The 16,928-nt window shown below is 36.0% G+C and overlaps 2 protein-coding genes across 6 annotated transcripts in view; one reads left to right on the forward strand and one right to left on the reverse strand.

Moving 5' to 3' along the window:
* Nucleotides 1–1,551, forward strand: part of SNAPC3 (small nuclear RNA activating complex polypeptide 3) — a 69,894-nt gene extending 68,343 nt beyond the window's left edge. Inside the window, exon 12 of the mRNA XM_049635042.1 lies at nt 1,010–1,551. The gene's annotated coding sequence lies outside the window, so the exon portion shown is untranslated. The remainder of the gene's footprint in view (nt 1–1,009) is intronic.
* Nucleotides 1–16,928, reverse strand: part of PSIP1 (PC4 and SRSF1 interacting protein 1) — a 39,452-nt gene that overhangs the window by 20,085 nt on the left and 2,439 nt on the right. For all 5 annotated transcript variants that reach the window (XR_007458908.1, XM_049634984.1, XM_049634991.1 and 2 more), the window contains exons 3-6: nt 15,328–15,404; nt 4,199–4,337; nt 1,597–1,701; nt 652–714 (exon numbers count right to left, since the gene is read on the reverse strand). Coding sequence is in view for 4 of the 5 variants with exons in the window: in XM_049634984.1 (XP_049490941.1) it covers nt 652–714; nt 1,597–1,701; nt 4,199–4,337; nt 15,328–15,404 (384 nt within the window). In the remaining variant the exon portion in view is untranslated. The remainder of the gene's footprint in view (nt 1–651; nt 715–1,596; nt 1,702–4,198; nt 4,338–15,327; nt 15,405–16,928) is intronic.

Here is a 16,928-nt window from a genome sequence, read left to right on the forward strand (position 1 = left end):
AAAAGCACACTGTACCTCCCACTCAAGTGTCACACAGTCTCATTTTATGCAACAATGTTGCTAATATTAGAATGAACAATACACAGATATTACTGTGTATCAGGATTTATTATGGATATGTAACGTGTTAATTCACTTAATCCTCTCAAAAACCTCGAATATACATTATTATCTATTTTACAAAGAGTTGAAGTGTCATTAAAAGCAATGAAAACAGATGCATTTTGTTTCCTTTACTATTCATCTTAAGGGTGCTGTCACTAAAAAGAAACAGCTAGTTTTCGTAACTGAACAGTATAACCTACCCTTTAATAAAATGAAGGATTTGGAGAAAAGGGCCAACTCTAAACTTAAAAAAAGTAAGGTTTCATTATCTCTACCTTCCTTATTCAACTAAAATAAAAATTATTTTAAGATCCCTGTGGTTAAGGGGCACCTGGGCAGCTCAGTAGGTTACGCACCAAGCTTTAGCTTGGGTCAGGATCTGCTGATCCAACAGTTCGAGCCCTACATCAGTCTCTGTGCTGGTGTTGTGGAGCCTGCTTGGGATTCTTTCTCTTTCCCTCTGCACCTCCCTCACTTGCATTCTCTCAAAATAAATAAATTTGAAGGGAAAAAAAAAAGATTCCTGTGGTTGAGCAATAACATTACCTTTCTCTTTCTCCCTCTTCTGGCAGCTTTTGGAGTGGTTATGTCAATTGCTTTAGTCACATCCTAAAATTGAAAAAATATATATACAGATGAAACTGAACAAATTATATCAAGACTTAAAGAAAATTTCTTAAACTAAAAATAACAGCATATTTCACTAAAGGCGCTAGGGAAACTTGTTTTGTTTCTCTGAAATTTGAAAGCAATATCATAAAAGTGAAAGTAATAGCCAGTGTCTTTAAAAAAAAAAAACCAAAAAAACACTTCCCTCTGTCAGATAAAATAGAGGTCATGCTTGCTAGTACACATGGAAGTTTGTCTTTTTAAATTTACAAAACGACTTTTTTCTACATTTTAGGGTTGTAAATTTTAAATGGCTGAGACTCTGGAGATCATCTAACAACCCACAAGACCAGAAAAAGGCTCAGGTGAGCATCTCCCCTCAAAGATAATCAAATAGAGATGGAAGTAAACCTAGATTTAACAAAATTCAGTTCAATGCCTTTTCTAGTATCCCCCCCATCCCACAATACCTTGAAAAAGATTCCTAATAAACAGTAACCCACTCTCTTATGGATGGACCTCATATTTTGCACAGCGAAACAACTTCAAATAAATATATCCGTGCATCTTTTTTTTCCCCTTTTTTTGGAAGTAATCTCTGCTCCTGAACTCATGACCTCAAGATCGAGAGTTGCATGCTCTACCGACTGAGCCAGCCAGGCGCCCCAACCATGGCCCCAGCCATGCACCATAAAGATGCAAAAATTATTTTACAATACAGTGTTTAATATTCACACAAGGAAATAAGTTTTAAACACTTTCTCATTCAGTACTCAAATACTTTAAAGATTACTTTCTATTATGAGATCAAATGATCAACCCATTTTCCAATTTCTTCCTTGCAACAAAATGGGTTTAGAATGTAAGAGAAATTAAACATACCTCATTGCTGGCTTTTTCTTCATGGTCAGTATCTTCCTTTGAAACACTTGTTTCTTTTTCTTCAACTTCAACATCAGATGATGCATTCGATTGCTTAGTTGATGCCTATAAACGACCAGGTCTATTAACTTCACAAAGTACGATTTTACCCCATTTCAAAATTTTCTACCCATGAAAAAATTCAAAAGCCTATTTACAAGTTATAAAAGTATCTTCATTTCTGTTCCACAAAATGCTTTTAACATATACAATTTTTTAAAAAGCTTTAAATTCTATTATTCCTTTAGAAAAGTATTATAAGGGGCTGTATTCCTATAACTGAGTGTAAAGGATAAAACAGTGAGGCAGAAATGGAAGTAACATTACAAAGAAGACCATTCTAGTGTTCTAACCAATAAAATTCCAACAACATACAATGTAACGTGATTTAGAATAGCACAGACCTATACTGTATTCAACTACTGGCATATTCTAAAGAGAAACTTATCTTAGAGCCTTAGCAAAGGACATACAAGAGCTTTCTTGAAAGACTTTGATCTATATCTCATATTTAGTTTATTTAAAATTCAGACTCTTGAGACAGGATTCTGATTTAATAGGAGGTACTGAATGGGAGTCCAATCATCATTTTTTTTTTTTTTTTTTCTCCAAATTCATGAACCATAATTCAATCAGGCCAGCGATTCCTCTGGGCTCGGGGCAGGGGTGAGAACATACCCCCAGATGACAAGATACTTACACAGAAGATCTACTAGGGGCCTAAAAAGATGAGTAACAGACATAAACACAGTACACACTGGGAGGTGAGGGTAAGCACAGGTCTATACGACGACAGCACTGCAGTCTAAACTGTGCCCCTTTCTAATGGTTTCCTTTTCAAGCCTAAACTTTTTTGCCTCTTTTATAAAAAAGGCAATGCTGATAACCCACAAAATGATAAAGTTACAACAAGAAATATAAAAGCATCCCCCCAAATTACTTCTAGCACTACAAATTTTTGTAAATCATGATGGCCAACTTTTCTATTATGTTTTGTTATGTTTGAGGTTCACTGCTTTCTCCATATCCTAGGTATGTGCCACTGGGGACCTATCTGGGCCAGAAACACAGAGTATACCACATCAGCACAATCATTCATACTTTTGTTAAGGACAGAACATTGCTAGGTTTCATGCACACAAACCACCAAAAATTTCATTGTGAAATGGAAAATCCCAAATATAGATGGTGAAAACCACCCGGAGATTAAGTAGGTACATAGGAACATAGGATAGGGTGACCATGCTGGGCTATCTGGAGGATGAAAAAGTCCTTGAAGGTACAATCACAATCACAGGACACATGAGCCAAGTGAAGTTACAAACCGTTAGTTTCAGGAAATAATCAATTCAGTGTCTTTGGACTCCCATTATACAGCTGAGGCAACAATGATGGGGAAACCATCCAGTCTTACATTCATGGAACAGTATTTAGTGAATACTTATTCTTGCCATGCATATGACAACGCCAGGCACATAGGACAACTTCTTTGTTCATGGAGCTAATAACCCGTGGCAGTTAAGTACAAAAGCAAACATAATATGGTATGATTAACAAATAAATTTGGGTGATAATGAAGGTACTCAGGATCATCTAATGCACTCTTGGAGCACCATTGTAAGATTTAAAACCTTCCAGACAGAATAGCACCTGAAAAGTTCTCTAAAGGTAAGAAGCAGCATGGCACATGCTACTTTTTGCTACTATTATCTTTTAGTTCTTACTACCTCAGTCTTATTATTTATTTTTTTAAAGTAAGCTCTACATACAACGTGGGGTTTGAACTCATGACCGCAAGATCAAAAGTCGCATGCTCTACTGACTACCAGCCAGATGCCTCTTTCTCAATCTAATTTAAATGAACAAAACCTCTGGATACACGAAAAACAGATTAAAAAGAAAGTTTAAGGCTGCTCTTCTAAACACCAAAAACATGAAGTATACTTTGCACAGTGCTATCAGTATTTCTGTCACATATTTAATTTAACCCATATGAGGTTTGTAGTCTAATACAATTTTATGGATTTAGGAATTAAAATGAGTAAGAAAAAGAGGCTCCTGGGTGGCTCAGTTGGTTAAGTGTCCGACTCTTGATTTCAGCTCAGGTCATGATCTCATGGTTCGTGAGATCAAACCCTGCATTGTGCTCTGTGCTCCGAGCACAGAGCCTGCTTGGGATTCTGTCTCTCCCTCTCTCTCCCCTTCTCTCAAAATAAATAAAAATAAACTTAAAAAAAAAATAAGAAAAAAATACACTCTTCAAGTTATACTACCTAAATTTCAGAGAACAGTACATATGGCTTTAAATTCGACGACACATTAAATAATCAATCAGAAGGACTTAAATAACTGAGTATTTTCCAGTATTCTGTTTACCCATGAAGGTAACATTTTCATCAGTTCATCTAGATATGAAAGGTCAAGATTCAACCTCACAAATAAGCACAATTTAATCTGAAATTTACAAGGCTTTTAATATTGATTTTCCTAAAGCTAGAATAGCGATTATCCCCCAAGACTGAATAAATGATACTAAACTAAATGTTAATGTAATAGGACGCACCTGTTGACTTGAAAATTTCACTTTCGGATTATTATCTATCTCCCATAAACCTTCATTAAAGCCTTTTCGTTTATTTGGTTTGCCGTACTTTTCCTTATTTTCTGAGTAAGGAAATATATCCTTTGGGCCTAAAAAAGCACTAAAAAAGGAGAGGGAGAAAAATGTGAGTGCAAAGCATTCTCAAATATGTAAGTTATTAAACAGTACTACCCTAGGATGCAATTCTAGACAATTCTTAACCCAAAATGCAGTAAAAATCTTACATAAATTAAAGGGCAGACACAAATGATTCATTAGATTTAAGTTCAAATACTTTTGTTAAATTCAATCATAAGCTCCTAGGATCCACAGTCCCATATTAAAAAAACACTTAAGTTGCACGATGTGAACGTACTTAATGCCACTGAACTATACACTTAAAAATGGTTACAATGGTAAATTTTATGTATAATTTATAATTTTAAAAAGCCCCAAAATGAAAAGAACTGTGATAAAATTGCATTATCACCCCAAATACTAATTTCAATGTAATCTGGTACAAGGCACAATTCAAAATACTGTCAATGAGGTACATTACTGTGTGTGTGTGTGTGTGTGTGTGTGTACGTGTACACGCAGGCTTTTGAAATAAAATACGGTAAGAATTTTACTTTATTCAGTGAAGGAAATCAGAGGTTATAGCTGGTTAATTTGTTCATTCATATACTCATTAAAGTCACTCTTTTATTTGTGGTAGTGTGTTCTACAAAGTCACCACACACCGAATTAATGAATAATGCACATCACTGCCCAAGGGAAAACACAGGGTAGGGTTCCTGTGAGCCTCTGGTCACCTTGTCACCAAGCAATACATAACCTGGTTTTTCACATGTTTCTGTTTAAAGATCTCTTAATATGTATTAGTGACTCACTAATAATGAACTCATAGCTTCAACTTCTACACCACAGATTTTCTCCATATGGCACAAAACAGCCTTCTTGCACTTAGGAACGCTAAATAGCACCTCGGCACCATATCTGGGGGCTATTCCAAACTGCATAATGACCAACAAAAAAAGCACAAAAATGCAAAAATTATAGCACTACAGAAAACTGCAAAAAGGACACTTGTTTACAGTAAGAGAGTGAAAACAAGAAGAAGGCAAAGTACTGCCATGGTCAGCCTCAGCTAGGAATGTGTGCATCAAACTACTCAAATTTTTTGCCGTTTTGCTTGCACATGAAGGCACCATGAGTACTGACTGATGTGGGATTACAAATATATTTTCAGTGAGCGGGCAAATTCACAAATATGGAGTCTGTGGATGATGAGAATAAACTGTGTGTGCACGCACTAGAGATGTTCTCCAGAACAGACCCCTTGTATCTCCCTCAGTCAGTCCCGCAGAAGTCTGTCAGTTCCATAAAGGAAGATGCACCAGTATGTGGGAGTTTTTTTGTTATGCTATTTGATGTGTATGTATTCTCCAAAGGAAGAGGAAAACCAGATACTATTCATTTCCTCTAAAATGTGCTACAATTTAAGATATAAATTATTACGTACATGTCAAATTACTTACCTGGTGAAATTCTTTAAGAATTAGGGACCTAATGACTACAGGTATCACTCCAGTTAGAGTATTTTAAAAGGCTTTAGGATGATATTTTAATTAAAAAGAGACATGGAGCTCTATTTAAGTAAAGCCAGTGCATACAACAGTCAGCTTTATAATTTAAATTCTGTAATTTAGGAATATCCCTGTATACATGAATTTTTAACTACACACTGATTAAAGCACATTTAATCATTATCTCATTTGATCCAGAAATTCAGCCTTTTACTAGGAATCATGCATTCCTACCTATCTTCTCAAATTAGAAAAACACATTTAGTTAAAATAGTAAAACAATTCTTCCTACATGTTTCAAATTCCAAGTAAATAACTTGGGTTAAATCTCCATCACAAATATACTTCTATTTAGACCAAAGCAATTCAATACAAATTATCTCTCCTAAAACCTTACAAAAACAACCCATAAAGCCAAAGGCAACAAGAAAGACAATACCATCAGAGTAGAAGATGGAAAGACAACTGAAAAGGCTGGATACTAAGTAGCAATGTACAAAGTCAGCATCATCCCTTACAGTTCAAAATGCCCAACGGGCTCAAAATTGGCATCAGGAACTTCCAAAAGTGGTAGGGACCTTAAATACTTAATAAAATTATAGAAAAATGTTTTAGAACTTCAAACATGGGGTATTTCAAAATGACTCTAAACCTAAAAGCTATTCAAAAGACAGATTCTACCATGATATTACTTACCATATAAAGGTTTGACAATTAAATTTACCTGGATTATTTTTCTTTCTCAAAACAGGCAGTCCTCACTTTGCATGACAACATAAGACTTAAAAAATGACCATGCAATGGGAAAAATTATGATTGTTCCATAACTTTTAAAAATTGTCAAAACATTAAACACTATTTCTGACAGTGAAAAGACATGAAATTAAAAAAAAAATAGTAAAACTAGTACTTAGGGTACATTGTAATTGAAAACATTAGAAAAAAAACTAAGCTAAAATAATTTGAATGGTTCTTGCCTTCTTCTGATCACATAACTCATGTGTAGAGTGAGCATATTTTCTATGCCTTGGCGAACTGTCATACTCCTTTCTAAGCCTGATCAGCTTCCAACATTTTATCCTTTGCACTTTCAATGTTGTGAAATATCTTTGATGTTTTTTGTTGGCATCATTTCCTCTGAGACATCTTTATCCCTTTTATTACAACCACTTTCCTCATTTATGTCGATAAGCTTGCCTTCACAAATTCCCCTGGCTGCATATCCAGTCTCTCCAAATGCAGCATGTCTGCATTCGAAGGTTAGCGATTTCTGCTGTTAGCTCGATTTACATTCAGTTCAAATTTCGCTTCTAGTGTTACTGTTTCTCTGCTGCACTTTCATCTATGTTGGCTAATTCCCGATTTGGTTCTTTAAGTGTAACCTGGGCAAGTATATCACTGAGAGACAGAGGCAACCCCACCACTAAACACTGTGCCATCTACGTGTGAATTGAAAAACAGATGCACAGTGACCAATCACCAAGTCTTTTGAAAAAAGTGACATGCTATGCATTTGTTATTTACATTTTGACTTGTGGACTGAAGAGCTAGCGGCAAATTTTGTAGTTTATGCAATTAGTTAACATTCTAGGGTATGTGAAATCTGAACAATGTTGCTGGGGGAACTGGTGTTATTTAAATCATGGTAGCCAAAATTCATGTGTACTGGGCTTATATGCTTCTCTCCTCATGCTCTGACTTTAAAATTCTACTTATAGTAGACAGTATATACACTGCCATTCTTGCTCCCTGTGACATTATATTGTTTATTTGGTCATGTCTTGTTTAAGCCTTGTCTCACAAAATAAGACATAGCTAAGATCATTAATTAATCCAATCTGAAAGTCTTAACAGAATTCTATTCATACAATGTAATAATTTATATTTGTTCTAATTCACACCACCTTCTTTGCATACACACCTTTTGATTATCCTTGGATAACTGTTATTCTTACTTTTGCTGAATAGGTTTTAAAAAATTCTCCTCTGATCCTCCTCCAGACTCAGAATTCAAGCTCTACTTTCTATTATTTTACTATTCATGATGCTCACATTATAGCTGACCCTTGAACAAAATGGGCTTGAACTGTGCAGGCACACTTATGAAGGGATTTTTTTTTTTTTTTTTTTAAACAGCATTGTTAAATGTATTTTCTTTTCCTCATAATTTTAACTACATTTTTTTTTCTCTAGCTTACTTTATTGTAGGAATACAGCATATAATACATATAACATACAAAATATTTGTTAATTGACTAAATTATTCATAAGACTTCTAGTTAACAGTAGGCGATTAGCAGTCAAGTTTTTGAGTCAAAGTTATTTGCAGGTTTTCAACTGCATGGTCAGTGCCTCTAACCCCTATCTTGTCCAACAGTCAACTATAGAAGTCATACTTCAATCTGCATCTTTAATCAATATACCAAATTTAAGTAACTATGCCTTTCTAAATGAGAAAAACTTTATTAATCTAAATCATTTGTTATGCACAGAAGCTTAGAACATTTACACATGAAAAGATGCTCAAATCATTAGTCACCAGTAAAATGTAAATCAAAACCACAAGATACTACCTTCACACCCACTAGGATAGGTCAAATAAAAAAGAGAACACATTTTGGCTAAGATACAGAGAAATTAAAATCCTCATATATTGCTGGTAGGAATGTTTAAATGATGCATGGCTGACTTGACAATGGTCTGGCCAACTCCTGAAAGGATTAAACCTAAGTTATCATTTGACCCAGGAATTCCACTCCCACAAAAGTAAAAACATGTCCATGCAAAAACTGATACACACAAATCTGGCATTATTCATAGTCAAAAGTGAAACTATCCATATATCTACACACTGATGAATGGATAAATAAAATGGGACAGATTAATACAATGGAATACTTGGCAATAAAAAGTAATGAAACACTATCACATGCTACAATACACATGAACCTTGAAAACATGCTACATGGAAAAGGCCAGTCATTAAAGACCACATACTGTACAGTTCCACTTATATGAAACGCTCAGGACAGGGCAATAGGTTAGGGACTGCCTATGGGAAAACAGGAAGACACAATGGGGAGAAGTGGGAAGTATCTGCTAACGGGTACAGAGTTTCTTTCTGGCATTAAACGTTCTGGATAAAAACGTTTTAAAATTGTGCTAATGGCTGCACTTCTCTCTGGATATACTAAGATGAACTGTACACTTTGTCTACGATAAACTCGCTTTATTTTTTCTGAATTGTACACTTTCAATGAATTGACATATGAATTGTATCTCAATAAAGCTATTGAAATATTCTTCAGTGAATACCACATCCTACCAAAGAAAACAAAAATGATCCAAAACTTTACCATCAATAGCCACTGTTTCAGCCTGCTTTTTAGCTGTATATATACATATAAATATTAATTTGATGTATATGCTACACACTCTTGCATACTTCTTCAAATTAAAATGAACATCTCTTCGTGGCAATAATTACTAACAGCTACCTATTATTTCACTGAATGACTATATCAAAATTGACCGGCCTACTGTTGGGACTATTTTCTGTAACACATTTTCTACTATAAAATAACACAGCCACAATGAATATAACATTGCTCAATCTTTGAACCCATCTTCATAATATATCCTCAGTAGTACTGCTGGGTCATGGAATATGCTCAAGACTAAGGAACCCCTTAAAGGGAGTCAAAAAAAACCATGGAGGAAGAAAAGAAATCCTCCCACGTTCTCATCACAAATAAGAAATGATAATTATGGAACATGACGGGAGGTTTTAGCTGTCGCTATAGTGGCAATCATACTGAGATATATATGTGTATCAAATCCTGGTGGTTATCGTATTGCAATATATAAATGTATCAAATCAAAAGGTACACCTTAAATTTATACAATATTATAGGTCGGTTATATTTTAATAAAATAAGAGCACGAGCACCCCCTCCACCACACATACACACACGCTTCTCTGTGGGATGCAATCCCACAGGTTTGATAAAGAGGGTCCAGATTAGCGTTTTTTTCGGTTTTCTTAATGTTTATTTTTTGAGAGAGGACAAATAGGGGTGGGGCAGTGAGAGAGGGAGATACAGAATTCAAAGCAGGCTACACGCTTTGAGCTGTCAGCATACAGCCCGATGTGGGGCTCAGACTCATGAACCACAAGATCATGAACTGAGCTGGATTCGGACACTTACCCGACTGAGCCACCCAGGTGCCCCCAGATTAGTTTTTAGACAGCCATCGCTAGTCCCCAAGGGCACAACTTGATGTGGCTATGGCCCTGATTCATTCTTCAAAGCATTCCACTTTAAAATGACATACCAAAAAATAATAATAAAAATAAAAACTAAAAATGTAAAAATAAAATAAAATGATCTACAAATCTCAAATACATCAAAACATTAACACATTTTAGGGTCATTTCTAAAAAAACAGGAGTAAAAGTAATTTGTTTCCTTTTTAGAAAACTATGGGTTTTTGTTTTTTTTTAGTTTTAACAATGAAAAGATATACATTAATTCCAAGTTACACACCAAATTCCAGAGGTGAAAGGAAACTTAAGTACCACCAAAATCTTCATTTTAAGGATTAGAAAACTGAGGGTCAGAAGCATTAACTCATCCAAGCAAGGCCATCTAGCTATTAAACAGTAGAGCCTCAACTTTGTACAGAATTCCTTAACAGGGTTCCAGGGTTTCTTTTATCCAGTGTAATACAGTCTTTGAAACAGCTACTAAAATACTGATACTGTACCCCTATATACATGAACTCTTGACTTTAAATACCAAAGTCATAGCCCATAAGAATCAAGATTAATGTAAAACGTCCTAAATACAGGAAATCATTAACCGTTGGCCCTTGAACAACATGGGGGGGTTTGGGATGCTGACCCTCCCATACATTCAGAAATCCGCAAGTAACTTTGACTCCCCCAAACTTAACTGCTAACAGCCTACTGTTAAACTGGAAGCCTTACCAATAACAGTCAGTCAGTCAACACACATTTTGTAGGTTGTATGTTACAAAGCTCAATTATCACACACCTGGAGCACTCTACCTTTAAAGCAAACCAGAAGTGGCACATAAAAAATGGGAAAGCTCGGGGCGCCTGGGTGGCTCGGTCGGTTAAGCGTCCGACTTCGGCTCAGGTCATGATCTCACGGTCTGTGAGTTCAAGCCCCGCGTCGGGCTCTGTGCTGACAGCTCGGAGCCTGGAGCCTGTTTCAGATTCTGTGTCTCCCTCTCTCTCTGCCCCTCCCCTGTTCATGCTCTGCCTCTCTGTCTCAAAAATAAATAAACGTTAAAAAAAAAAAAAAAATTAATTAAAAAAATGGGAAAGCTTATCAGAGTTGAAAATACAAAGCTCAAAACTCATTTAATTGTTGCCAAGTAATAAACAGAAAGTGTTATTTCTTAAAACACTGATTCTAACTTGCTGCTTCATTTCTCATTATTAAATCACAAAATATGAAATATACTGTTTTATAACTAGTTTTATAACAGCATGCATTCTTTATAATAGCAAATGACTCAAAAGACAACTGAATATATATTTATTATGTGCCACAAACCTGCTGGTATAGAGATGAGTAAACAGTTCCTCTCCTCACTACTTGGTACAAGGCTTATAACAATCTACACAAGTCCCATAGCAACACACACGGTTATGGCTAGAGTACAGAAGCTGTGTATGAGAACAAGTGTAGATGAAAATAAAATCCTACACTATGATTTCATTCCTTTATTCCTTTCCTGTGGACAGGTTATACACAACCCTGACTGTCCCCTCCCCATTCACCTTCACTCCTAAAACTATGTATCTGGCAGGTTTTAGAACAGCCTGTGATAGGTATTTCTTGAAGTTCCTAGAATTGAGCATCTCAGTTAATACGAAGAGCAACCTCTTTGTATTAAGATCAGTAAGGAGATACACTCAACAAAAATACCATGTTCATTTAAATTTCCTAGACTTTAGAGATAGAACTAGGAGAGTATTTCCTCTGTAAACAATAGCAAGCAGTCAGCAAAACTCAAACTGCATTTCAAACAGTTTAACACAAGTCTTCAAAAAATAATATGCAACATTATCTTTGGTAGCTGACATTTGTTTAATACATGCAAAGCGCTCTTCTAAGCATTTTTCATGTAGTATCTTGTTTGCAACCCAAAATTCTGAGATAAAATATATTATTCCCATTTTACAAATGAGGAAAAAAAAAGACACAAGGCTAGGCAACCTGCCTAAGGTCATGTAGCAGGTAAATGGCAGTCAGAATTCACAGCCTTCTGACCTAGTTGTTTTAAACACTATATAAATGTTGGTTAATGGACAGTAAATTCATAATCAACATATGATTTCATCTAAAGTAACTTTCAATATCACCAAGTATTTATTTAATAGCTACTATGCACCAGCACTTAAGTAAATGATGATAAACAAGATAGACCAGGTGTCCCTGCTCTCCAAGCTCCTCACTTGTAGGTGAAGGAAAAAGAAAAAAAAATTCAATCATCATAGCAAGGAAGAATGTAAACATAAGAGGATCTGAGCTCATATCTAAATGACTGAAAATCTGAAGGCGCTTCCCATCAAAAAAAAAAAAACAAGCAAGGATCTGAGACAAGAGAAAGATTTATGTAACAGTGGAAAAATGTGATGAGGCTAGAGAGTTAAGCACAGGCTAATTCATATAAGTTCTTACAACAGCACTTACAGATAAAAGTTGGGGGTTCTGTTTGTTGGCAATGTTAATAAGGAAGCCACTGAAGATCTCTGAACAGGAAAATGACATGATCTGACTGGGATATGAAAAGTACAAACAGACCAAGATATCATTAGGACACTATTTATAAGTGAGCTGTAGAAGGGACAGACAAAAATGGACAGATCAGCATGCACTTTACAAGAGGACTTGCTAGCTGACTAAACGTGGAGGGGAAGGGGAAGACTTTAATACCTAATCAAAGATAACACCAAGACTTGGCTCCAGGAAAAGCACTAGGTCCTTGTCAGTCTCGTTTATGAAGAATCTGTCTTGAATATGTTTTAAGACACCTAGCAGATGGTCACAGTTGGTATACATAAGGGCTCATTGTTGTCTAATATTCAAACTTGATTGCTGGATGAATTTACTGTGAATGTCATAAAATGCTAAGAAAAACCAACGTTTTCTAGGTCAGAGCAAAAATGAAGCTACAAAAGGATTCTGCACTAAATTAATTCACATTTTAAAAATATCTTTTAAAAAATCTTATCTATAAATCAGTTACAAATACGTAGTTCTCCAAATTGGCGTTTCTTCTCCCATGTTCTTCCTTTCCCATATCCCTAATTACAGGCTGTTAGAATAAACTCTCATATATGCAAAATCCAAACTGAAAGGCTCAAATAACCACATCCCAATGTGGGGGCGGGGCAAGGCAAATCATCAGAGACCCAGTTTCTGAAAACCTTAAATACAAAAAAAGTCACCAGACCAAAAGAGATCTAGCAATGCCGCCTTTCCAAAGATGAAGGGTATACTTATGAAAGCACGAAGGCACAAAACATTACAAGTGCATTTTGATTTTTTTAACATTTATTTATTTTTGACAGAGAGAGAGAGCGCGCGCGCGCGCGCAGGCGGGCGCACAAGCGGGGGAGGGGCAGAGAGAGAGAGGGAGACAGAATCCAAAGCAGGCTCCAGGCTCTGAGCTGTCAGCACAGAGCCCGATGCAGGGCTCAAACCCACAAAACGGGAGATCATGACCTAAGCCAAAGTCGGATGCTTAACCAAGTCACCTGGGCGTCCCGACAAATGCATTTTGAAAAGAAAATTTAATATTAGCTCAATTTATATTTATTTTTGAGAGAGGGAGAGAAGGGGAGGGAGACAGTGCGAACTGGGTGGGGGTGGGGGGGTGCAGAGAGAGAGAGAGAGAGAGAGAGAGAGAGAGAGAGAGAGACAGAATCCGAAGCAGGCTCCAGGCACTGAGCTGTCAGCATAGAGCCCAACGAGGGGCTCGAACTCACAAACTGTGAGATCATGATCTAAGCTGAAGCCAGATGCTTGACTTACTGAGCCACCCAGGTGCCCCTAGAATTCTAAACCTACAAAACTGGAAAATTCTAAGGAATGTCTACTCACTAGTGTTTCCAAACTTCATCAGAATCACCTGGAAGGCTTGTTAAAGCAGACTGCTGGGTCCCACACCCGTTTCTGGTACAGTAATTATGAGGTGGGGGTCCAAGAATTTTTGCATACTAAAATTCCCATGTGATACTGGTACAGCTTGACCTAGCACCACACGAAGTAAACTGCCACTCCAGTATGCAGTACACAAATCTCTCACCAAAAGATACCTTCCTTCTCCTCTTAAATTTATGGAAGCTTTTTAAATGGTAGATTACTGAATCAGAAATTCATCATTTCTTACAAAACTAAGTTTTTATATATGGGATATACCCTAAACCCAGCTCAAAGTTATTTTGAAGGCCAAACCAATTCTAGACTCAAAACTTTATTAAAAAAAAAATTATGTGGCATTGTATGATACCATTAATATGAACTATCCAGGACTGATAAATCTACAAACAGTAAATTAGTGGTTGTCTAATTCTCAGAAGGGAATGGAGAATAACTGCTAACGGGTATGAAAATTAATGTACTAAAATCCACTGTTAAATACTTTCAACAAGTGACACTTCAGGACATGAATTTCACCTCAGTAAAGCTGTTAAAAGAAATTATGTGAAAGTTCATACAGTGGCTAAGCAACATTACACCAAATGTTGCCACTGTAGACACTTAGAAATGTATAATCCTAATTAGAATCAACAACTTTGTTTCTCCCGTCCAAGATAAACAAGCCTACTTTACTAAAATTATTGCAAATTTTAAACTTCAAGAGCAAAATCACCAAAAATTAATGAAATAGCACCTGGAGTAGTCCTATGCACCTAAAAGTAACAGTTCAAGAATATTCAATTGCAATCTTTGAAAACTTGATGTGCTCTACCAAATCAGTCCTCTGCCCATGTATATAGTCACAGTGGCTCTCAGGACCACATAAATAGAGAATTTCCCAGATTTCTTCTTGGTTTTCCCATAATAAACCATTTGCGTGGCTAATATCACAAAGCCTAAAATAGGGTGTCAGGTTGTCCTTATGAAAAGCATTTATCGTACCCATAACTGTATCAATACCAAATGCTCTGTTAAAACTTTCCTTACATACTGTTGCCTATCAATCTTCTGGTTGCTGAAAGATTCCATACACATCCCCCTTTTATTAAGTAAACATCTATTCCAATAAAAGTTAAACCTGCAGTATCTAATTTTTCTGCCCTAAAAATAAATTTTAAAAGGGAAACTTGAAGACTTTTTCCAAAGTTCAAAGATTATTTTAAAGTTTCCTATTATTACTCTACTGCTTTCTCTCTGAACTAATCTCTACTTGTTTTTCATTTTATGCTCAATGACCCCACTAAATTAACTCTGATTTGCCTTTAGAGCTAAAAGGACTTACGTCTCATGAGTTCCAAAAAAGAATATGGGTAGTTTGTTTGTGGGTGGTTTTACAGCTCCATCCGGAACTTCATCTACCTAAAAGAAAGATCAGAAAAATTAAAATCTTTTAAATCATACACACCTCAACACACCAGAATAAAGTGAGAACAAGCCATCCAAAAAGGATCTGATAAAAGTAGACCAGTTCTACAGGTCATAATCCCTATCCCAATTCTGAAACCCAAGAAGCTCAAAAACCCAAAATATTTCTCAGAACTCATTTGGTGGCAAAACCCGGACGGACACTGAAGCAGTTTCGTAGTATCTTTTATCCACCTAGTGTTTCTGATGCTTCTCTGCGAAGATACTCTGTTAGATTACCACGTGCCATTCCAGAAGGCCCTAACCAGGAGCAAAATACATGCCACACGTACCACTGTTACCTTTCTAAAATCCTCCAACACTGAATTGTTAAACATATCTGACCCTAAGCATTTCAGATAAGGGAGTCTGAACCTGTTCAAAAATCATAAATGATACTTCCGCAAGAAGGCTATACAAATATTGGAGTCATGTAAAAGACATTAATGAAAGTTCCAAGCAGTATTTCTAAAAGTTTGAGACACACATTTCTGGAAAGATCTTGCACCTACATAGTTGAATCACAGGAGGTTCTGTTCCTTTTTTCATTTCTCTTTCAGTCTTTCTAATTAAGGAAAAAAGTATTAGGTGCTGTTAAGTCTAACATCAGTAATACCTGTTACTTTCCCTTATCAACAAGGGAAAGCAGACCTCAGAGGTAAAGCCATCAGGCAGTACTATCAAGCCAGGATTTAACCTATTTTTTCATCACTTATTTAGACTTCATAACAACACTTGTGTCATAGCCTTCACAAATTGAAAGACATTAAAAAAAAAATCAGTTAGCTTTGTTAAGAAGAGAGCAGACCACTCGAGGACCTACCCTGCACTCTTTATGCATTATCATGTTGAAGAAAAGACCGTGAGGGTGATTAGACTGTTTGGCAGCCTGAGGTTGCAGAAATCCATAGAATCATCATCACCTAACACTCTTAGAGACTTCAATTTCCTCACGTATACCATCATTGTACTGGTCATTTCAACTTTGTGACAAGGCCCCCGAAATTGTGAAAATGCTTAGAGCCCTTACGATAAGGGATATTTTCTGTTAACCCAGTTCATATGTTCTTTCTGCTAGCAAACAGTTTTAAATGTGCAGTACCTACAGAGTGTAATAAATGTTTGGCAACTTTAAGTTACTGTAAAAACAATTATTATTGATACAGGATTACAAGAACATGCAAAACTTAAAAAGTAAGGAAGTTTGGAATGTGGAGACAGAAAATATTAAAATCAAATTAGGAACAATTGTCACAGTCACAGATGAGACCTAATCTCTCTAAAGCAAAGACATAATTTAAGATTGGAGAAGATGGAAAAATGAATATAAATTTTGCACACAGATAATATCAAACCAAAATCAGCAGCTTCTAAGAAAAAGACACAAAAATTTCCCATTCCAATCCAAATGAACTTGTTGAATACAGAACTTATTAAACAAAGAAGAAAAATACTCTTGCCTTCCTAAGGTTACTTTAT

This window comes from Panthera uncia, chromosome D4, assembly GCF_023721935.1.
Source record: "Panthera uncia isolate 11264 chromosome D4, Puncia_PCG_1.0, whole genome shotgun sequence".
In the NCBI taxonomy this organism is placed as follows: domain Eukaryota; kingdom Metazoa; phylum Chordata; class Mammalia; order Carnivora; family Felidae; genus Panthera; species Panthera uncia.